Genomic DNA, 24,134 nt, shown 5'->3' with positions numbered 1-24,134 from the left:
TATGGGTACCTCGAATGAACCCATAAAACGAGTACAGATATGCAGAACACATACTTGAAAACAGGAGGTGGATGCACAGACGGGGAGCACGGTACTGTATAAGCTGAGAAGTGGGCGCCGTAGGTCAAGTGTCGCAGTAGCTCACATGGCAAGCGGGTGGGGAGATATGTGATAATGGACAGTGCTCGAGGTAGGAGGTACTAATCCCACATAGGAATTTTTTTGCCTGGGATGTGGTAAGGTTGCATACTTGATGGCTTCCAAGGACTGATTTGTTTTTTTAACCCTGTGAGAGACTGTATGTATCGTTGCATTGGGTATGGTGCTGGGTTGGACAAGGATGAGGAGATGATGGTCTATGGCCAGTTAGCTACATCGTACATGTTCCAAGCTTTGTAGACTACAGGTAGGCCAAAGTATGCCCCATTGGGATGTGCGAAATCCCCTCCTTCGGAACAATTCACAACACAAAGTTTATTCACTGCCTCGAGATGTATTCCAGCGACGAGTATATGGATATGTTACTTATCTATGGAGAAGCTAGACAGAATGCATACCAGGCACAACGCCTGTACCAAGAATGCTATCCAGATAGATCACATGTAATAATAGATGACAACCGACAGACATGACATTTCAGAGTGTGGAAAGATGCCTGCGGGATACTGCATCCCTAGGAAGGACACGGCCTGTTCGAGATCATCCCGTGACATCTGCTGACAATGAAGAGGTCGTGTTTGACTCTATCCAGCGTAACCCTCATACTAGCACACGGGCCATTGCATAGGAGATGAACATCAGCTGAGCGTCTGTTATGTGGATAATGAATACCCACCAGTTTCACCTGTACCAGCTGCACTTACACCAGGAACTCAATAGTCATGATTTCGATGCCCGGGTGGCGTTCTGTCAATGAATCCTACAGCATATGGACACTGATCCTGTTTTTCTCGTGAATCTTATTTACGGACAAAGCACGATTCCACAACAGTGGAACCGTTAATCACCATAATATGGATTACTGGAGTGTGGATAATCCCAATTGGGTGCAGCAGACACCTTTTCAGGTACAGTGGGGCATGAATGTATGGTGTGGTGTCTCAAACTTATTCACAAGATCATGAATTGAATTTCTGGGAGGAGGCAATTGCCCGGAGAATCTCCTGATAAGCTCCGCACAAACACAATGAGCAGATTCGTGTTTATAACAACATTTATATACGAAAATATGTTGCTCTAAAGGTAACTGCCTTCCTGTCCTTGCAAACGAAGGCAGATTACTGCCTACAGCATGGGAAGTGAAGGACAGGAAGAGAGCCAGGCAGCCAGATGTGCCCCAGGTGTGAGGGAAGCCAGCCACCCAGCCAGCAGACCGGCCTTGGCTCAGGTGCACGTGAGCGGTCCAGTTTTATATGGAAAACTCTGTATTATGTTTCTCCTGTATGGTTTTCTTTTTGTTATTTTTGACGATTATGTAGTGGCTTCATGGTGACATAGAGATTAAACAAACATAAAAGGACAATAAAAATAAAATAAAAAAGATTAAATGAGATTGTATTTGCTCTGTTGCTGTGGAGACACTACAACTACTTTCCTTATAAAAGTTCATAATTCTTTGTTTTTCAGATCATATTTCATTAGAAAGATTGGAGCAGATTCTTCAAACTTTTGAAGGACGTATCTACCAGATTCCTCCAAAATATTCAGCCTTGAAATTTCATGGAAGAAGAATAGCAGACTTGATAAGGTTAATATCCTTTATACCATTGCTCATTGCTTAATTATTTTGTCATAATTTTGTTCCAACATTTCTTTCTTCCCCAGGGTAATACAACTGCAGTGTTCAGGTAGTAACTATAATTTTCATTTCAATTGGTCAGATATAAATTGTAAAATGTTATACATTTTTACATGTACAGATTGGGATAAAACTCATCATCTGCTAAAACCTGAAACCTTGGAATTTTCATTTATTGACAGAGTTTGTTATAAATGGAAACCCTGTTTTGTGATGTACAATTCCCATGGTTTAGGCATTGATTTACAGATACGGGAACATAACTGAAGATCAGTTTTGTCGAACAACAGCTGGATCAGGTGTTGCAAGTTATAAAGATTCTGTGACTTTTTTTAGTGTCACATGTTCTGGGTGGTAGTGCTATGAAATAGAACAGTTGCTCCTATGAGTGAAGTGGAAGTATGGCTGAAGCACCACTGTTCCGGTATTTAACCAGTCCCTCATGCTCAGTCAGAGGTTCAAGAGCACCCGACTGATTGATGCAGTATAAATGTCTCCTTGTTTAGATGGATACAGTAAAAAATCAGCATAATCAACTAGGAATTATTGACTGTCTAATTTATTTTGTAATTGGATTTGAACTCATTTATCTTCATTTTCATTGTTTTTACAGTTCCTTTAATTTTTGGGTTTTCCTTATTTTGTTCATCTCCTGGATTTGTTTCACTGAAATTTCTTTTCTTTGTTTTTCGATTTGAGCCTCTATGGACTGTGTGTTAACAACCAACCTCATTTTCAGTGTCTGTTTCTTGTTCGTCTGGCAGTTATCTCTTGAGCCCATCGATCAGCGCTTTCTCCCGCTCCTCTGGTAAACGGGCTCTTTGTCTTCTGGGTTCTGTCTCCACCATAAAAACCCTCATAGCTTTTCACCATCCTTCTGAAACTAACTCTGTTACTGATTTTTGTCCTCCGTAATGCCCTCCTCTCTCAGGTTCTTCTCACACTCTTGGAACCATCTCAACTTAGATGCCTTTGGTTTTAGAAAATTCCAGATTTTCTTTGTGAGCCAGTCATTATTCATATGAAAGGTGTGCCCATAAAACAGCAATTGTTGTTATCAGTTCCACTTTGCTGTCTACTTCTTTATTGGATTTCAGTTGAACCTGCCCGTCAACCCATCTGTTGCCCAAGATCTTCTGTAGTAGCCTGCATTCTCTTTTAAGTAACTAATTAACTTATCCTTTTCGATTCATGTACAGGGTCCCCAAAGCATATAACAGTGCTCTAATGTCTTAATTTGGCTCCAGAACTCAACTTCTTCTTCTTATTATTATTCTTCTAGATGTTTTTAGTCAATTGGAACGCTTGCTCTAACTTCCAGATGTAGATATTGATCGCTTCTTCGATTACTTCACCCAGGTACTTAAACTTCTTGACTCTTCCTATCCTTCCATGATCTGTTAACATCCATTCTGGACCATCACTGATGTTTGTCCTGTATTTCATCCTCTCAAAGGAGATTTGTAGTCCTACTTTCTCAGCAAATTTCTTTAAGAAGGTTTATCTTCCTGATTACTGAACTGATGTTGTTGGCAATTATAGCTAAGTCATCTGCAAGAGCCAAACAATCAACATACACTTCTTTGTGTTTGGGGCCCAGTCAAAACCAATCTTCGTTTCCTTCTTCTTCGTTCAGCGGTTTTCTCCGATCCCGAATTACCTTTTCCAAGATCCAACTGAAAAGAAGTGGAGAAAGTCCATCCCCTTGTCTGACCCAAGTCTTTATCTCAAAGGGGTCTAAGATTTAATTCTTGAATATTAGCTTTGATATTATGTTGGTGAGAATTTGCTTAATCAAGTTATTGGATGTAGCATCCATCCCAAACTCTTCCAGAACATTCAGTAACGACTGTCAGCCAATCACGTTGTATGCTTTTTGGAAGTTTACAAATACAACCACATATTAAAATCTCCCAGTTATTTTGTATTTGATGTTATTCAGATTGAGAATCTGTTACGAGTAGGAATGGCCCTTTTGGAAACCAGCCTGGTATTCACTAATCTGTTTATCAAGATGGATGAACTTGGATTCTGTCAAGGAGTGCCTTAAAAGAATCTTGTAAGGAGCAGGCACTATCGATATACCTCTGTAATTGTCAATGTTCTTCTTGTCTCCTTTATTTATGGAGGTGATGGATGAGTGCTGACTGCCATTCAACTGGTGTCGTACCCATTTTCCAAATCTCTGGAAAGAGACTAATACTGAGCCAAAATATTGCAATTTTTCCTGTTGTTCAGGCCTAGCTTTCCAGTAGCATCTCTTAAGCATAGACTAGAAGCTTGATAACCTTTCAGATTAGATTTGAAGGTTTGATAAAAGTCCCAGGCGTTACTCTTCCAGAAGTCCTGAGTGATCTGTTCTATCTGATGTTTCTCATACGATCACTTTGCAAATCGAAACACTCAGGCTGCAGCTCTCCATGCATCGTATAATGTATAAAAACCTTCCTGATCCTTGGTCGAATTCCATTTTCTCCAGGCATCAGTTCTTAGAGCCAATGCATTATCATAGGTTTCGTTCCACCATCAGTTCTTTTGTTTAGGAGCTGTCTGTTGGATCTTAGATGTGATGTCAGTCCAATTCTTAGATTCAGTGGTTAAGTTCTTTCTTTGCTACTTGCTTTACGTCGCACCGACACAGACAGGTCTTATGGCGACGATGGGACGGGGAAGGGCTAGGAGTGGGAAGGAAGCGGCCGTGGCCTTAATTAAGGTACAGCCCCAGCATTTGCCTGGTGTGAAAATGGGAAACCACGGAAAACCATCTTCAGGGCTGCCGACAGTGGGGTTCGAACCTACTATCTCCCGAATACTAGGTCAAGTTCTAGTGATACAGATCCTTAACTTCTTGACTTACCTTAAGTTTCGTCTCACCATATCTGAAATATTACGTGCCATGCCGAGAAAATCTTTGGATACCTGACAGTTGTTCTAAGCTGTTGAGCAGAGAAAATCTGAAAAATACTAACTTTGCAATAGAACATGTACCTCAATTCATGGTACATAAAATTTGATAGATCATATAAAATGGGCCATGACAGTCTGCGACATTCATCCAACTGATGCCCAGGACCGAATAAAGTGGTGAAAGAAGAATCTAAAAGTGGACCCTGCTCCAGCTGGACAACACTAAGTTGATGATAGTAGAAAATGTTTTAAGGAATAATTAAATCATTGAGTGCAAATGTGTTCTGTGTGCTTATCTTTTGCATGTACCAATAACTGTGTAAATATTTTGCTTTGGCTTTCCTCCTATATTTGTTCTAAAGAAAGTAAATCTATGCCAGTTGTTGCATTAAATGTGGTGCATTTTATTTCAGAGAAGGGAAGGAGATCGAGATGAAACCACGACCTGTTTTTTGTTATAGTGTGGAGTGTGTTGAATTCACACCGCCCAATTTTAAACTCAAAGTATCATGTGGAGGGGGATTTTATATTCGATCTTTAATCCACGATATAGGATTAGGTAAGTACAGTACCTACCTACAATTTTGATGGATGTAGATTATTCATTATTAGTGACATGTGAGGAGAATAAGTTCAATATACAGATACTTTATAAAAATTATACAGGAAAGTATGTACGAACATAGTGAGATACTCATTAAAAGTTTGTTGCAATGAAAATAATATTTTCAGAGATGCTTAGCAAACTTTTTTATTGTATACATTGATGGTTATTACCACAGTTATCAGAGATGATGATGCCTCCTCCTCCTTCTTCTTCTTCTTCTTATTCTTGTGGTCTGACACTCTGTCAGGTAGGATAATGAATCAGTGACTTCTATTTTTGCGTCTCTTCTGCTATCCTTTGTGAACATCCTACATCAACCTGCACTACTTACCTCCACTGCTTCTACTTTACTTATCCATCTTTCCCTTAGTTTACATTCTTGTTCTTGTCACCATCCATTTCATCATAATTCTGGGGTTTTTATTACTTCCATCACATCTGAGAATGTTAAAATCTAATGCATGATTATTTCACAAACTTCTTCTGTAACCATTATTTATCCTTGGTTGAATATAGGCCTCCTGTTTAGTTTCTCAATCCCTCTGATCTTCAGCCACCTAGTATCAACATGTTATGTTTACCTCCTTGATCCTATGAAGCCATTTATTCTGGGGCTTTATTATGCTGCTCCTGTATTCCTGTAGTCTCCAGTGAACAATGCAAGGGATCCATTTGTTGGGGTCCTGCTTAGTCTTGTCTGCCCACTCATATTTCATTCTATTTATGTCTATGACATTCGTTGCCTACATTTTTGTACGGTACAATTATATGTTAAGTTCCACAGTTTGACTTTAGTTTTATATTAAATGAATGGATAATATGTTGCATTTAAATATAGAATTAAAATTGCCTTTACAATTTTTTCTTTTTCTTTAAAAAGAAAAATAACAAAAGAACCATTGCAAATTTAAGCTTTCAGATAATTTTGCTATGTTTGTTTCATTTACATTATTTTGCATTTAGATATGCAATGCCCTTATAATAACCTTCAACAATCATTATATAGTGATTATAAGAATTTTATTGAAGAATGATGATGACTTCACTACAGCTCTTAAGGTAAACTTTGCTGGAGTGTTTTCAACTAATTATGTTTGGCTATCCTCAGCAACTGATGGTAATGGTGCAATAAAAACTTTTCAGTCTGTCAAGCACACAGCAATTACAATATAAATTATAACGCTATACACATACCTGTATATTAGTGTGTATTTTACAGGTATGTGTATAGTGTTATAATTTATATTGTAATTGCTGTGTGTTTGACAGACTGAAAAGTTTTTTTATTGCATTTAACTAAGTCGACACTGGAAAATATGGCTTCATTCTTAACAACAACAACAAAATTTTAAAAAATGATGGTAATGGTGGCGGTGGTGATTATTATTGTTTTAAGGGGTAGTGGAACTAGACAGTTATCCCGTTATCAGAAGAGGAAAAAGGAAATCTCCAGCTCTTTTTAAAAGTAAAGATATCGTCAAAAGAAGAGAAGGGTACAAAGGCTGTGAATATGAAAGACTCCGCAAGCTTTGCTAACGTAACACTGCTGGTATCGAGAGATAACAATACAGTAAAATGTCATTGTAACAAACGCCAGTTTAACAAAATGTTCAGAATAGCGAAATTATTTTTAGGCCCCTTTCCTTTTCCCTATTTAACATGTGTTAAAATATTTCATTGTAACAAATTTCGAACTTTCAGTATAACGAATTAAAATGTAGCTTTTTTCTTCAAAATATAATTGAAATTCACCCTGTTTTAATCACCAGATATATCGCAAAACATATTTCTATACAGCTAATACCAGACGGCAAACTCTATACAACACACAGACGAAACTACCCAATTAAAAATGGGGGGAAAGTAAGCAGACACATCACAATTCTGACGAGCGGGTTGCCTAACCAACAGCACGTGAAGATTATCTTATTAGGTTGTGGTGTATGGGTAATGAGCATCATTACAGTAAAGCCTTGTTAATTCAAAGTCGTTTGGACGCAAAAATCGGACTTCAAATTAACCGTCAACTCTTAATTCAGAAATGCCAATCCTTGTCGCATCACAAAATAATCTAAGATCCGTTACTGCATGCAATTAACCTTGATTCACAGTTAAAACCTTTCAAATGTCATGGAAAAAACTATTTCCAAAATGTATCCAACAAGGTGCATTTACAGTATTCAGATAATGCACTTGGATAACTCACTGACAAACATAACCTCACACAACGATAGAAAAACAAAGCATGATTCAAAGATGAGGAGAAGTCTATGCTGGCTCTCATGTGTAAGTGTTTTATTCATTGGATTACTGTATTGCATGCATTTTATATACCCTGTACTTGCACGGAAAGTGCCCGACGTTCTTAAAACATTGTGGTTTATCGAAGTTTCCTAAGGTGAGGGGATAAAGTCTCTCACTTCTGCATGCATTGTAACATAGTACAATGACCCCAACCCGGCTGGCACTTCTCTTCTTTAAAATCATAAGACCGTTTGGGCTCGGCCTTAAAAGAAACAATGCAGTTTCATCGGCATTGACAGTATCGTTCAGTGCAGGAATTGATTATATGAGCCACGTTTTTCACCAACTGATGCTGATAAATTTTGAGTTTAAGTTACTCTGCAAAATACCTTTTTTTAAATGTAAAGGCAGTTTTGAATTAAAAGTTCAAATTTAGTTAATGGAGCTGACATTGTTCTTCGAATTATGAATTATCAATACTTCGAATTAAACAACTGAAATCACATGCAAAACCGTACCTCATGTTTCCAGGGATGAGATCATCTTCTAATTAGGCGAGATTTTGAAATAACCGATTTTGAATTTACGAGATTCTACTGTATGTAGGATTAATTTATTATACATAAAAAGCAAATTAAAGCCAATTTTCTATTAATAAATATACCGGTATCGTCAAATATAGGGGTGTGCAGATTGGATTGCAGTATTCACATTTACAGGATATGGTTCTGGTAGCCATTTTTCATACATGCACACAATTGTTCAAGATGGATATCGATTTCAAAGTAATCAATACGTAAGAAGTAACGCTGCTGTCTGGGTAAGAATGCCACATTTACAATCAACCAATGAACGTTACGGTTTTACATCTCTACCTTCAGTACTGCATTCTGTTTATCACATCTCATGAGGCGTTCATTGTTTATCTTTCGTTTGTGAAGCAACGTGTGTATTAGTGTGCCAGTTCTTGCCACTATGGATTAAAAGAAGCAAAAGCAGTTTTCTTTAAAAGAAATATGTGAAATACTTTGGGAAGTGGAGAAAGGTGAGTAAAAGAAAGGAGAAAAAGCAAAAAAAGTATGGCATCAGTCCTTCAACACTATCTACTTCTAAGACAGAAAATTAAGATAGAGCAGAATATTTATGCTGATGCCCTTGGCTTACAATGAAAGAAGATGAGGACTGCAGACTATGAGGAGATGGACAAAGCTGTTTATATGTGGTTTGTCAGAAACATTCCTGTCAATGGCCCACTGTTATGCGAGCGTGCACGATCCTTTGCACGTTCACTTGGATTTCTGGAATTTATGGGGAGTACTGGTTGGCTTCATAGGTTCTGGGAATGATATAGCATTTCCCACAAGGTTATAAATGGTGAAGCAAACAGTGTCCCAAAGGAAGTTGCATCTTCATGGCGGATGGAGACACTATCAGCTGCCTTGAAGGAATATTCGCCGCGGATATTTATAATGCAGATGAGACTGCATTAGTCTACAAATTAATACCAAACAAACCCTTGAAATCAAGAGAAATAAGTGTTTTGTGGGCAAAAGCTCAAAAGAATGGACAATGGCTCTTTTGTACACCAACTCCACAGGGACGGATAAACTGAAACCTCTCATAATTGGGAAGTTTGGGAAGCCAAGGTGCTTCAAGGGAGTACAACATCTGCCCTGTGAATATAGACACAACAAAAAGGCATGGATGACATTAGTGATCTTCAAAGAGTGGTTGTTGTGCCTGGAACGTCGGATGAAGGCTGAAAAAAGGAGAATTCTTCTCATCCTAGACAGTTGATCCTCTCACAATTGTGTACCTTGCCATTTGGAGCATGTGAAAGTTTTACTTTTTTCTCCAAATACTACCTCAGTTCTGCAGCCACTGGATCAGGGGATAATTCACATGGTGAAGTAGCATTGCCAAACTCGTGTGGTCTGGTGTATGCTGTGTAACATTGCCTTAGAGAAAGACAATAATGTCAACTTATTGGAAGCAATACAGATGTTCAGTGCCGCATGGATATCACTGAAAGAAGAGATAATGAGGAACTGCTTTAGAAAAGCTGGAGTAGGTTATGGAGAAGACAGCATCGCAGAAAATGAAGAGCTGGATACAGAAACTGAGAAGAACTGGAAGCATTTGTGTGAAAAGTTGGATGTGTCAACAAGTGTAAATCTTACCGATTATGTTAACGTGGACTGTGATGTGTTAATGGAAAAGGGAATCACTGAAGAAAAGATTGTGGTAGATATTATAAGTGATAGGAATCCATGTGATGATGAGTTGGAAGAGGAAGATGTGCCTCAAAGTGTTCAACAGTTTGACCCTTGTGCAGGCAACAAACATGGCACATAGTCTTCAGGATTTTCTTCTGTCACGAGATGATATGCCAGAATCTGTGTTAAATGAAAGTGCAGTGGTTGCTAACTACCTTGCATATTAATTTGTGTCTGGGAGTGTTCAGAAGAAAATCACAGACTTTTTCAAAAAATAAAGTCGAGGAGTGTACAGGTACAGGGTAAAATTTGAGATGCTGAAAACTTCTTGCTAGTAGCTGTACTTTATATCATTACTTCATGTAAATATATGTATCCTAATTTTCCTCTCATTTAATAAATACAGTATTAAGGTTTTTTATGTGTAAATTCATGTCGAAATAATGTAGATTCTTCAACAGGTTTAACAGTGGGCGAGTGCTTAAGAATTGACTTATTTCAGTACAACAAAATTTAACTATAACAAATTTATTTCTGAGGTCCCCAAAATTTTGTTATACTGGTATTTTACTGTATTTGACTTAGGCAAGATAAAGTGAGGAGCCTGGCACCAGTAAGTGGAAGCAGTGCTAGATGTAGGTAGGGGATACTATGGATGTATTCTATGCCTTGACTCACAGGGGATGATACTCAGCAACTGACTCTCATTCAGGCACAATAAGCAAAAACAATTAGCTGACATCAAAGACGTCCTAAGGGCAAATAGTCTAATAACAGACACTATTGACGAGTCTAGTCCAATGATGTAAACCAGAGGAATTCCACAGGGGAACCCATTTAGACCTATCATGTTTTATATATTCACTGCTGGCATAGTAAAAACTATCAGAAATGAAGAAATGGATGTTGACATGTATGTGGATGGCATCACAATAGGATCAACAAAGAAGGAACACCTGCAGGAGGCAATTAACAATGTAGAAAATTGGGAAAATTAGAATCAATTAGATATAAACAAGAAAAATACTGTACAAACGGTCTTTTGAAAAAAGGGAGGGTATCAACAAAGGATGTCTTATGTTTTGGAAACAAAAATTTAAAAATAGTTAACTCAGTCGAATATCTTGGACTAATGCTGCAAACAACATTAAAATCCTGCAGACATTATATAATGGAATGGACTAGAGCTTTGTACAACATAAAAGAACTTACTAAATTATTCATAAAAACAGCTATGCTCCCATTCCATGCAAAAGTAGTACCAGTAATCACCTACAGATAATATGGGACCATCTTACAATAACAGACCTGAAAGCCATAGAAGGAATAAAAGCCAGATACTTAAAAGGAATGCTGGGCATATCAAAAGTCTCTTTTAAGCCTAGCGTATGTTCTTGCACAGGAACCTTTCTTCTTAGAAAGTGATTTCTACATCAAGGATATCATGTGCAACAGGAACTGGATGGGAATTGACAGATGAGAAGTGCAATCACAAGATTGGCAGTGCACGGATTTCATGAACCAGGTGAGGTGAGGTGAGGTGAGGTGAGGTGAGGTGAGGTGAGTGATGAACAAAACAAAATATGCTAATGAACTCCTGTGCAATATTTTCAGGGTTATAATCATATTTAATGGAATAGATCTATTAAATCTTGGCAAAGTTGATGGATGAGGCAACCTATCCTCTCTGGAGAATATTATCAGCAGAAACCACTGCCTTGTGGAGAAGAGGGATCTTCAAAGGCTAAGGGAGTAAACCCCAAAAGAAAATCCTCAGATGTGTTAAGCTTAGCAGGTCAGCAGATAAGTAAATTTGTACTTGCTTTCAACTATAATACAAGCCTTGGATGCAAGAATAAAAATAGAAATGGAATTGACAAGTCTCTGGCTACAGTTGCACAGTGTGATGGTAATCCTGATGTTCGTGCAAGTGTTAGATCAGAGAACAAAACCCAATTTGGAACAATAAATATTTTAAGAATGAATGGGAAGGAAAATGAATTGATTGACCTAATGGAGAGACGAAAACTCGACATCCTGGGATTAAGTGAAGTAAAATCGAAAGGGAGTGGAGTGAGGAAACTAAGAAAGGAGTACACCTTGTACTGGATGGGTAACAGTAAAGAGAAAAGAAATGGAGTGGAATTTGAACCAATAGCTGAAGTTGAGTATGTAAATGAAAGAATTATAATAATGCACATACATGTAAACAAGGAACTACTGATGATAGTACAGGTGTATGCTCCACAGACAGTATGTAGTGTGGAAGAAAAAGAAGAGTTCCTCAATGAACTGGAAACACATATTGTTGGAGATGGGATCATGATAATGGGAGATCTGAATGCTCTTTTGTATCAGAAATAACCTGATAATAAAGAACACATGGTTTATGAAGAGGAATAGCCATAAGGTCAGCCGATATAGTTGGGGTGGACAGTATGGAACACTCATCGATTTTATAACAACAGACCGAGAATGGGGAACATACGTCATGAATACGAAGATAATCCCCAGTGAGCGTATGGAGGGTGATCATAAATTATTATTAATTGTGGAATTAAAACAAGTAAAAATCCCTAAAACTGTACTGAAGAAGAAACCAAAGATCAGGATTTGGGAATTGGAGGAGGAGGATAAAAGAATGGCATTCCAAGATTGTATAAAAAGGAAGTTGCCTAACACAGAAATACAAGTGGAGAATAAGAGTGAGACAATTTAAGACAGACATTTGTGGAAGTAGCAATTGAGGTATGCGGAAAAACAAAAGCAAAGGTTAAGGGAAAGGAGACACGGTAGTGGACAGACAAAATAAAAAAATTAATAAAACAAAGGAACAAGGTGAATAAAGAAATGGATAAGGAAAAGCAAAAAACGTGTCAGAGGGATGAGAATAAGATAGAAAGGTTACATGTTGGAAATATCAATCAATACTGATCTGCATTTAGGGCAGTCGCCCAGGTGGCAGATTCCCTATATGTTGCTTTCCTACCCTTTTCCGAAATGATTTCAAAGAAATTGGAAATTTATTGAACATCTCCCTTGGTAAGTTATTCCAATCCCTAACTCCCCTTCCTATAAATGAATATTTGCCCCAGTTTGTCCTCTTGAATTCCAACTTTATCTTCATATCGTGATCTTTCCTACTTTTATAAACGCCATTCAAACCTATTCGTCTACTAATGTCATTCCACGCCATCTCTCCGCTGACAGCTCGGAACATACCACTTAGTCGAGCAGCTCTTCTTCTTTCTCTCAATTCTTCCCAACCCAAACATTGCAACATTTTTGTAACACTACTCTTTTGTCGGAAATCACCCAGAACAAATCGAGCTGCTTTTCTTTGGATTTTTTCCAGTTCTTGAATCAGGTAATCCTGGTGAGGATCCCATACACTGGAACCATACTCTAGTTGGGGTCTTACCAGAGACTTATATGCACTCTCCTTTACATCCTTACTACAACCCCTAAACACCCTCATAACCATGTGTAGAGATCGGTACCCTTTATTTACAATCCCATTTATGTGATTACCCCAGTGAAGATCTTTCCTTATATTAACACCTAGATACTTACAATGATCCCCAAAAGGAACTTTCACCCCATCAACGCAGTAATTAAAACTGAGAGGACTTTTCCTATTTGTGAAACTCACAACCTGACTTTTAGCCCCGTTTATCAACATACCATTGCCTGCTGTCCATCTCACAACATTTTCGAGGTCACGTTGCAGTTGCTCACAATCTTGTAACTTATTTATCACTCTATAGAGAATAACATCATCCGCAAAAAGCCTTACCTCCGATTCCACTCCTTTACTCATATCATTTATATATATAAGAAAACATAAAGGTCCGATAACACTGCCCTGAGGAACTCCCCTCTCAACTATTACAGGGTCAGACAAAGCTTCACCTACTCTAACTCTCTGAGATCTATTTTCTAGAAATATAGCAACCCATTCAGTCACTCTTTTGTCTAGTCCAATTGCACTCATTTTTGCCAGTAGTCTCCCATGATCCACCCTATCAAATGCTTTAGACATGTCAATCGCGATACAGTCCATTTGACCTCCAGAATCCAAGATATCTGCTATATCTTGCTGGAATCCTACAAGTTGAGCTTCAGTGGAATAACCTTTCCTAAAACCGAATTGCCTTCTATCGAACCAGTTATTAATTTCACAAACATGTCTAATATAATCAGAAAGAATGCCTTCCCAAAGCTTACATACAATGCATGTCAAACTTACTGGCCTGTAATTTTCAGCTTTATGTCTATCACCCTTTCCTTTATACACAGGGGCTACTATAGCAACTCTCCATTCATCTGGTATAGCTCCTCTGACCAAACAATAATCAAATAAGTACTTCAGATATGGTACTACATTCCAACCCATTGTCTTTAGTATATCCCCAGAAATCTGATCAATTCCAGCCGCTTTTCTAGTTTTCAACTTTTGTATCTTATTGTAAATGTCATTGTTATCATATGTAAATTTTATTACTTCTTTGGCCTTAGTCTCTTCCTCTATCTCGACATTATCCTTGTAACCAACAATCTTTACATACTGCTGACTGAATACTTCTGCCTTTTGAAGATCCTCACATACACACTCCCCTTGTTCATTAATTATTCCTGGAATGTCCTTCTTGGAACCTGTTTCTGCCTTAAAATACCTATACATACCCTTCCATTTTTCACTAAAATTTGTATGACTGCCAATTATGCTTGCCATCATCTTATCCTTAGCTGCCTTGTGGAATACAAAGGATTGAAACTACAAATAAAGATGAGTATCAAGGAAGAAAAGGAGAAATGTTGGGGAGAGTTTACCAACAAAATTGAACAAGATAGTCAAAGAAATCAGAAACTATTATACAGAGTAATAAAATAGAAAAAATAAATCAACAAAAATCAAGGCATTAGAGAGAGAAGATGAATCCATAGTACATGACGAGAAGGGCCTTCAGAAGGTGATGGCAAAGTATCTTGAAAAGCTTTATAACGAGGATGACTGCTCGGAGGAAGAAGGAGATAAGTAAATGGAAATAATAGATGGAGGAAAAGAAGAGAACCCAATAATATGGTTGGAACTTGAAAGGGCAGTGAAAGCAATGACCAAAGGTAAAGCAAGTAGAAAAGAGGAATTCAATGTTGATATGGTTAAGGCAGCAGGAAACATTGGACCACAGCGGCTATACCAAGGCCTCAATGCCATATGGAAGGATGAAAGGATACCTGAAGATTGGCAACAAGGAAGCATTGTACCATTGTTCAAAAAAGGAAATAGGAAGAAATGTGAAAATAATAGAGGTACAACCCTATTATCATATGGACTAAAAATAATTGAGAAAGTCACAGACAAAAGTCCCGCATAAGTCCAATCCCTCGTCCACGTCATGGGGATGGGCAACAGTACGAAGTAGGGGATAGCCTGAAAGGGTGAAGTACAGCGGGGACCTGGTGTGCACCAGGACCGCTGTGGTAGCTGTGAAGGCCTTACAGAACCCTGAAAAGTAACGGCTAACGGGGCTCTGGTGAAGTCCTTAACGGCAACTGAGGCGGAGAAGAAGACCTTTGGTACGGCAAAGTTGGCGGGGGAGGCAACCCTTCCTCTTGGGCTAAAATAAAGAGGAAACCACTGCCTTGTGGTAAAGAGGGCTCTTCAAAGGTTAAGGGAGACTACCCCAACAGAAAACGGCAGGCTTGGAAGCGTAAGTAGCAGCCCCACCACCAAGCTCGGGTGTTGTGGGCCAATAACTCGCACAACCTTAAATTACCTTATTACAGAAACATCAACAGTGAGGAATCGGACTGATCCAAAGATGACAACGTTTGGCTTGAAAAGGCTAACGAAAATTGGGTTATGGAATGTGAGGACTCTGCGGGAAGGTGGAAGGCTACGACAGGCAATAGCATGTATGTAGAATTATGACCTGAACATCCTAGATTTGAGTGAGGTGAGATGGAGTGAGTTTGGGGAATTGGCAACCTATGATGGGGCTACATTTGTATACTCTGGAAGACCCGAGGGCGACGGAGCGAGTTATGGAGGTGTGGGTATATTAATGGACAAGGAGGCCAAGAAGAGCCTTACGGAGTGGTGTCCAGTGATAGAGAGGATAATAGTGGCACGTTTTAAGACCAATATTGGAGACGTTGTGTTGATAGTATGCTATGCACCTACGGAGTTGGCAGAGGAGGAAGACAAACAGGCGTTCTATGGACATCTTATAGTACGGTTAAGAAACAGAAAAGGAAGGATATTATCCTAGTTGGAGGAGACTTGAATGCAAATGTGGGACAGGACAATGAAGGACTTGAACATATTATGGGAAGGCATGGTTTAGGAGAACGAAATGAGAATGGACAGCTGTTTGTGGACTTCTGTGGAAGCCACAATTTGGTTATTGGTGGTACTGTATTTCCACATAAAGACTGCCATAAAGTGACATGGGTATCACCGGATCATAAGGACAGAAAACCAGATAGATCACGTGGCTATTGGATGAAGGTGGAGGATGTGAGGTACAAGAGAGGTGCGGACACTGGTAGTGATCACCATCTTGTTGTGGCTACCTTTAGAATGAAGATCCAGGCTCAAAAGAGAAGTATAGACCAGATAAGGAAGCGATATGATGTTGGAAAGCTAAGGATGACAGAAATGTGAAAGAAGCCTTCAGGATAAAACTAAATCGATTTCAAGCACTCACTGAGGTGGAGGATGAAACTATTAAGGAAAAATGGGTGAAGACTAGATCTGTATTTACTGCAGTAAGTGAAAATATCCTAGGTTTTAAGGAGACGAGGAAAAAAGACTGGATAACTGACCATCATGGGAAATTATTGGACAAAGGAAAGAGATAAAGGGAGTAACAAATGCATGTAAGACATGAGCAAGGAAGACAGAATTGCAATCCAAATATGCTGCAAAGGATAAGGAAGTAAAGAGAACTGTAAGGAGTGATCAAAGGAAATGGGTAGATGACCTATCTCAACAAGCAAAGGAGGCAGCCCGAAAGGGAAATCTTAGAAAACTCTATACCATCACCAGAGTTCTAGCAAGGAAGCAGATGCAGAAAAACCATCCAGTCAGAAACAAAGATGGTGTCCTCCTAACAAACTCTGAGGATCAACTGAAGCGATGGCAGGAAAATTTTTCTGCGGTGTTAAACCACTCCTTGGAGAAGCAAGTAGATGCGGGAGAAGGCGAAAGCAAAGAAGAAGAAGAAGAAGAAGAAGAAGAAGAAGAAGAAGAAGAAGAAGAAGAAGAAGAAGAAGAAGAAACCCAGCTTGACCCAAAGATTAAAGTCTGCATTCAAACAGTGGAGGAAATCAAGCGGGCATTGAGAGAGTTGCATATTGGAAAGGCAGCAGAAGTTGACAATATTCCAGTAGAAGTCATGAAGGTTCATATGGATACCACTGCCAATATATTGCAGTCGCTATTTGAGAAGATATGGGTTAATGGAGAAATGCCGATAGATTGGAGATGTTGGTTCCTGGTGAAGTTGCCAAAGAAGGGTGATATGTCAAACTGTTACAACTGGAGGGGCTTTACGCTTCTTTCAATCCCTAGCAAAGTCTTCACCAGGGTTCTGCTGGACAGAATTAAGGAGTATATCAACTTGAGGCTCCGACAGGAACGGGCAGGTTTTTGATTGAATCACTCGTATGTAGACCAAATAAACACCTTGAGGGTTATTCTGGAGCAGTGTGCTGAGTGGTCATCTCGCCTCTATGCAGTGTTCGTCGACTTCGAAAAAGCTTTTGATTCAGTCAACAGAGAAGCTATGTGGAAGGAAGTGAAGCAGTATGGAGTGCCATCACAAATTATCAACCTCATTCAAGAAACATATCATGATTATAAATGCAGAGTCATTCATGAGGGCCAAGTATCTGAGCTTATATCTGTACGTTCAGGAGTACGTCTAGGTTGTATCCTGTCGCCAACCATGTTCCTGGTGGTGATTAAGCGGTAATGCGGAATGTAATGTGAAACGTAGTAGCCAGTGGGGAATGGCTAATAGGTTGGAAGACCTAGACTTTGCTGACGATGTGTGTCTCCTGTCTGAGGCACATGGTGAAATGCAATCGAAGATTGAAAACTTGGTAAAAGAAGGAAAAAAGGTTGGACTAACGATCAACTCAAAAACACCAAGGCCCTAAGGACTAACACCAACAAACTAGACCCATTTATCTTCAGTGATGAACCTATAGAGGATGTGGATAGTTTCATCTATTTGGGCAGTGTAGTTACCAAAGAAGAAGGAGCAGTACAGGATGTCCCTCAAAGTATACAAAAAGCAAATGGTGCCTTTGTTCGGCTCTATCCAGTATGGAAGAACAACAAAATATCTATCAGGACCAAACTTCGCATTTTCCAAAGTAATGTCAAGGCTGTTCTACTATGCTATATGAGACCTGGAATGTGACTACAGTGATTACCTCCAAGTTACAGACCTTTGTCAACCGCTGTTTAAGGAAGATTCTAAACATCTACTGGCTGGAAGTAATCTCCAATCATGAACTATGGAGAAGGACGGGTGAAACTGAGAGGGCCATACAAATAAAGTGGCGGAAATGGAAATTGATAGGGCATACCTTGAGGAAAGGGAATGAAGCCACTGAGAGAGAGGCACTGGATTGGAACCCGCAGGGTAAAAGGAGGAGAGGAAGGCCCAAACAAACGTGGCAAAGATCTATACATATTGAAGCAATGGAAGAAGGCAAGACCTGGAGAAAGGTGAAGAAGTTGTCTGGCAACAGGATCAGATGGAGATGCTTTGTTGATGCCCCATGTTCCACAAGGAACAATAGGAATTAAGTCAAGTAAGTCATAGACAAAAGTCTGAGGGATATAATAGAAACACAGTTAGAGGAAGAACAATATGGCTTTAAACTGAATAATCAACAATAGACTTGATAATTACAGTGCGAACGATAATGGAAAAACATCTGGAAAAGAACAAGGAAATCATCTTCGTATTTTTGAATTTGAAAAAAGCTTATGATACAGTTAAGAGAAAACATGTATGGGAATGCCTACTGAAAAGGAATGTACCAAAATCATTAATTAACAAGATAAAAATGTTGTATCATGAGAATAAAAACAGTGTACAAGTGGGGAGTGGTGACTCTGAAACATTTTATCCAAAAAAAGAAAGGTCTTAAGCAAGGAAGTGCACTGTCACCACATTATTGTTTATTATATTCATCATCATCATCATTGTACAGTTTCAGTTTCCGGTACTGTTAATGAGCCTCTTCCACTTCTTCCTGTCCATATACGAGGTGTGTTCAAAAAAAGACCGAACTGTGGCTAGAAAAACTTTATTATGTAGCTTACATCATTTCACAGACTGTCCCCTTCAAAATAGTCCCCTGCACTATCAACAGCGTGTTGCCAACGTTTCTTCCACTTTTGGAATGCTTCCTGGAATGCACTTTCTTTGATGGCACGAAGTTGCCTCGTCGCATTCTCCTTGATCTCTTCAATGTCTTGGAAACGATGTCCTTTCGAGGTGGTTTTCAATTTGGGGAATAAGAAAAAGTCTGCTGGAGCCAAGTCGGGAGAATAGGGCGGACCGAGAGAGAGGCATGTGCTGGCGCATTGTCATGGTGCAACATCCAGGATTTGTTTTCCCACAGTTCAGGCCTCTTCCTGCGCACAGCCTCTCTCAGATGCATTCTTTGTTCACTGTCTGGCGTCGGGGTACAAACTCGTGATGGACAATGCCTTTCCAATCAAAAAACACAATCAGCATCACCTTGATGTTTGAACGACTCATTGGTGCTTTTTTTGGTCGAGGAGAACCTTTCCCCACCCACTGTGATGATTGCCTTTTGGTTTCAACATCGTAACCGTACACCCACGTCTCATCTCCAGTGTTTCCACAAAAGTTTTCCCAACTTTGAAGCAGAACTTCACGCACACGCGTTGTTCCTCAAGCTGTTTCATTATAGATTTTGATGAACATGTGACACACGCAATCACTTCAGAGGCTCTAACTCAACTGATAATGCAGGCAATGGAATGCGGAAAGCAGCGGTCTGTTGTCTGAAGTTGCCGGTAGGCGCCACCACAGTCACAACTCACTCAATGTTGCGGTTTGTGCGCAATTTACAAAGTTCGGTCTTTTTTTGAACACACCTCGTACTACTTGTCATGGAGAACATCATCCACTATCCATCCTCTGGTAACTAGATCAATCTTGATCATGTCCATCCATCGGGTTTTAGGTCTTCCTGCAGGTCTTTTCCCCTCCACCCGTCTTTCCAAATTTATTCTGGCTATTCTTGTAGGCTCCGTCCTCATCAGCAAAGGCTACTGCATTCATTTTACCTAACTTTTCCTCGACGACTTCATTATATTGTCCATAACAGTGATGAACAGTAGTGGGAACAGTGCACTTCCTTGCTGAACTCCACTCTTGTTCTCAAACCATGATGATTGACCTTCCCCAATTTGTACACAGCTGGTACAGTCTTTGTACAACATCTGAATTTTTCTTACTAGTCCTTCAGGCACATTTCTTTTCCTCATGCACTCCCAGATCTTATTCCTTATAACACTATTAGGCCTTTTCTATATCCAGGAATACAATGACCAGGTTCTTGCCTTTCTCCCAATACTTTTCCATCAGCATGCAGCTGCTAAAAATTACATCCATTGTTGATCTATTACTTCTGAACCCATATTGCTCCTCCTCTAACTGTGGTTCAATGATGGTTCTCAATCTCCTTTCTATGATCTTCTCTAGAATTTTTAGCACCCTGGAACAGCAGTGATCATCATCATCATCATTTCCCTTTATCCAGCTGTAGCCGGGTAGGGGCAAATATGGTTCCTCTCCACTTTCTTCGGTCTTTCCACCACTCCTCCTCCAACACTGTGTCCCAGTCCAGGTTTCTTTCTATAATGCTGCGTTGGATGGTATTCTTCCATCTCAATCGTGGTCGTCCACGGCCTCTCCTTCCTTGGATTTGCATTTCCATCACCTTTTTTGGCATTCTTTCATCGCTCATTCGCTTTATGTGCCCAAACCATCTTAGTCGGCTCTTCTCTATTCTATCATTCATTTTTTCCACTCCAATTTTTTCCCGGATTTTCTCATTCCTTATTTTGTCTCTTCTACTCTTCTGTATCATACTCCTCAAGAACTTCATTTCAGCTGCCTGTATTCGACTCTCATCCTTCTTTGTCATTGTCCAAGTTTCTGCTCCGTAAGTTGTTATGGGTACATAATACATCTTGTACATAGTATCCTTTGCTTCCGTTGGCACATCTTTGTCCCATAACATGTTTCTTACACTATGATAGAAACAACTTCCAGCTTGAATCCTTTTACTAATCTCAGCATCCAGTCGAGCATTCTCCATTAATTCACTCCCCAGGTATTTAAACGTTTCCACTACTTCCAGGGGTTTGTCTGCAAGTCTAACCTGACCTTTCCCTTCTTTCTCCCCTCTAGTCATACCAAGAGTTTTACTCTTTTCTACACTTACTTTCAATCCACATTCTTTGATCTTCCCATTCACCACATTCAACTGTTCTTGAACCTTCCTGTCGTCTTCTCCCCAAATGACAATATCATCTGCAAATAACATCATGTTAATTTCTCTTCCTCCACAGCAGTGTTATTCCTCTATAATTGGTGGGTTTCCATCTGCTGCCTTTCTTAAATAGGGGAATTATAATGCCCTTGCTCCAATCTGCAGGTAGTTTGTTGTCTGTCATGCAGCATTTAGTACTCTGTGCAGCCATTGTATACCGTGGATGCCTGCTGCCTTGATCATGTCTGCATTCACTTCATCTGCACCTGAAGATTTTCCTTCCGGCATAGATTTTAAGGCTGTCTCAGTTCCTGTCCAGGTGGTGGGAGGTTCTTCATTGTAGGCTTGGATTTCCAGTTCTCTATTTTGTTCTTGAACTGGTCTATTCAGTAGGTGGTCAAAATTGTTCTTCAGGACTTCTCTCATGTCACTTTCTGTCCTAACCAGATTTCCATTTTCATCCTCAAGTGCCTTTATGATATTCATGGTATATTCTGATAACAATATACCTTATTTTCTTATTGCCTCTGCTGTCTTCCTCCAGTTTCTGAGTGAATATATTCCATGCCTTGGTCTTTTCTTCCGTAACTGTTCTTTTAACGTCCAGTTCCTTGTTTTAGTATAATTGTTCGAGGTTGCTGATCTTTGCCTCATCTCTAGTAAGATCCGGTTTATTTTTCTCCGGATCCGTTTCTTTCCGCACGAGATTTCTTTCCCTGATTGCTGCTCTCACTCTTTCATTCCACCAAGGTGTATCCTTTTCCCTTGTTTTATTTATATTTATTTATTTGTCTTTAATAGTGGCGAAGTTAGGACTCATGGTCCTCTCTTACACTTAAGCACGTCATTCTACAGAAAAACCATAGAGAATATTAAGTATTTTAAAAGAAACTAATTTGTATGATAAATTCAAAATAAATGCAACATCATAATTATACCAATATGAACATATCATTTGTCCAAGTACTAAATGAAATTGAATGATAAGTTTAAATTAATTTAAAGAAAAATTAACTAAATTATACACACATCCATACACCACCATTCCCTCATCAAGATTCATACCGTGGTCTTATGCATACTTTCTGTAGGAAGATTTGAAAGACTCTAGTGAGTTACTACTTCGGATGTTATTTGGAATAGAGTTCCATAATCTTCTTCCCGTCGCAATAAATGAGCGATTATAGGCAGCTGACCTGCTAAAGGGAATGGCAAGTGTAGTAACAGTGTGTGTATAATGCTGGTGAAAAGAGGAAAGGTATGTAGAGTTTGATGACAGGTACAGGGGAGTTCTCTCAGTTAGTGATCTGAACACCAACAGAGCTACATGAAGATTTCTGAGTTCTTCAAATTTCAGGAGTGAAAGTTGCTTGTAATAAGGTGTGACATGAGTATCGTAGCGTAATGAAAATATAAATCTGATGCAGGAATTCATGGTGCTTTGTATTTTTCTAATTTGTTCTTTCGTTGCATCTATGAATACAGCATTACAACAGTAGAATTTAGGGAGAACTAATGTTTTTATAAGCCTGACTTTCATATTTAACAGTAAAATGTTATGGTGGTATTTCAGAGGATGGAGTGAGGCATATACCCTGTTACAGATACGTGTGACGTGTTCATTCCAATGTAGGTTTTCATTTATAACAACACCTAGATTATTTACTGAGCTTTCATACAGAATTTTGTTACCAGATAGAGTGAGTGAAGGGATGTCTAAAGACTTTGTCATGTTTATTCATTTTGATTGTTCAACTATAATAGCTTTTGTCTTGGAGGGATTTATTAACATAGAGTTTTCACAAGCATATGATGATATATTTTGTAAGTCAGCATTCATTCTGTCAGTTGCTGGACTAATATCTACGAAATTTGTGTGATAATATATTTGGAGGTCATCCGCATATATATGATAATTACAATATTTCAGTCGAGATGCTTTGTCGTTTATGTATAAAATAAAAAGCAATGGTCCAAGTACAGAACTTTGGGGTACTCCTGCATGTTTCATTGCCCATTGAGAAGTCTTATTCTTTATAACGACTCGTCTGCGGTTTGAGAGGTAAGAGCTAAAGAGTTGTAAAGCAGTCTGATTTAGATGAAGGGATTTTAATATGGCCAGTAATATGTCTTAAGTTAACAGTGTCGAATGCACTGCTGAAATCAAGAAGAGTAAGTAATGTGACCTTGTGTTCACTCATTGTATATCTAATGTCATCTGTAACCTTCATTAGGGCAGTGGTCGTGCTGTGTCCCTTTTTAACGCGTGACTGTAATGGGTCAAACAAGGAATATTTGTTAAGATACCCCATTAGTTGCCGATGGATTATCCGTTCGAAGGGTTTGGAGAGAGATTAAAGTATACACACAGGTCGATAGTCTGATAGGGAAATAGCTGGAGACTCTTTTGATACCGGACTTATGATTGCATCTTTCCATATCATTGGATATGTTCCAGAACTGAGGCAGAAATTATGTATGTGAGTAATTACTGGGCAAATAATATCTAGAATGTGTTTAATGATGATGATGGGGAGATCATCAACTCCAGTGGCATTTGACTTGACTGAAAGCAGTTCACACTTCACCTCAGTTTCATTAACAATAAGGAATTTGAACATTGGTCTATTTGGTGGCGGTTTAGTCAGTAATGTGTTAATTGTATGAGTTATAATCTGTGGTTGGTGCCTAATTTTAACGTCAGAGAAGTGTTTCTTTAAGTCGTCAAGTGATATATTTGGGTTACAATGGTTCAGTTCAAGTTTCTATATACTTGTCTTTCCACAAACTTCAGTTGCTTCCTTAA

General features: G+C 39.0%; 1 protein-coding gene across 3 annotated transcripts in view; it reads left to right on the top strand.

Annotated features, from left to right (window-relative positions):
- LOC136858581 (pseudouridylate synthase TRUB1) overlaps positions 1-24,134 on the top strand; it is a 101,656-nt gene that overhangs the window by 44,808 nt on the left and 32,714 nt on the right. For all 3 annotated transcript variants that reach the window (XM_067138243.2, XM_067138244.2, XM_067138245.2), the window contains exons 4-5: positions 1,627-1,747; positions 5,119-5,264. In XM_067138243.2, the coding sequence (XP_066994344.2) occupies positions 1,627-1,747; positions 5,119-5,264 (267 nt within the window). The remainder of the gene's footprint in view (positions 1-1,626; positions 1,748-5,118; positions 5,265-24,134) is intronic.

The sequence above is a fragment of the Anabrus simplex genome, chromosome 1, assembly GCF_040414725.1.
Source record: "Anabrus simplex isolate iqAnaSimp1 chromosome 1, ASM4041472v1, whole genome shotgun sequence".
NCBI classification, from domain to species: domain Eukaryota; kingdom Metazoa; phylum Arthropoda; class Insecta; order Orthoptera; family Tettigoniidae; genus Anabrus; species Anabrus simplex.
Note: the sequence above shows the minus strand (reverse complement) of the source record. Positions and strands in the feature narration are given on the sequence as shown.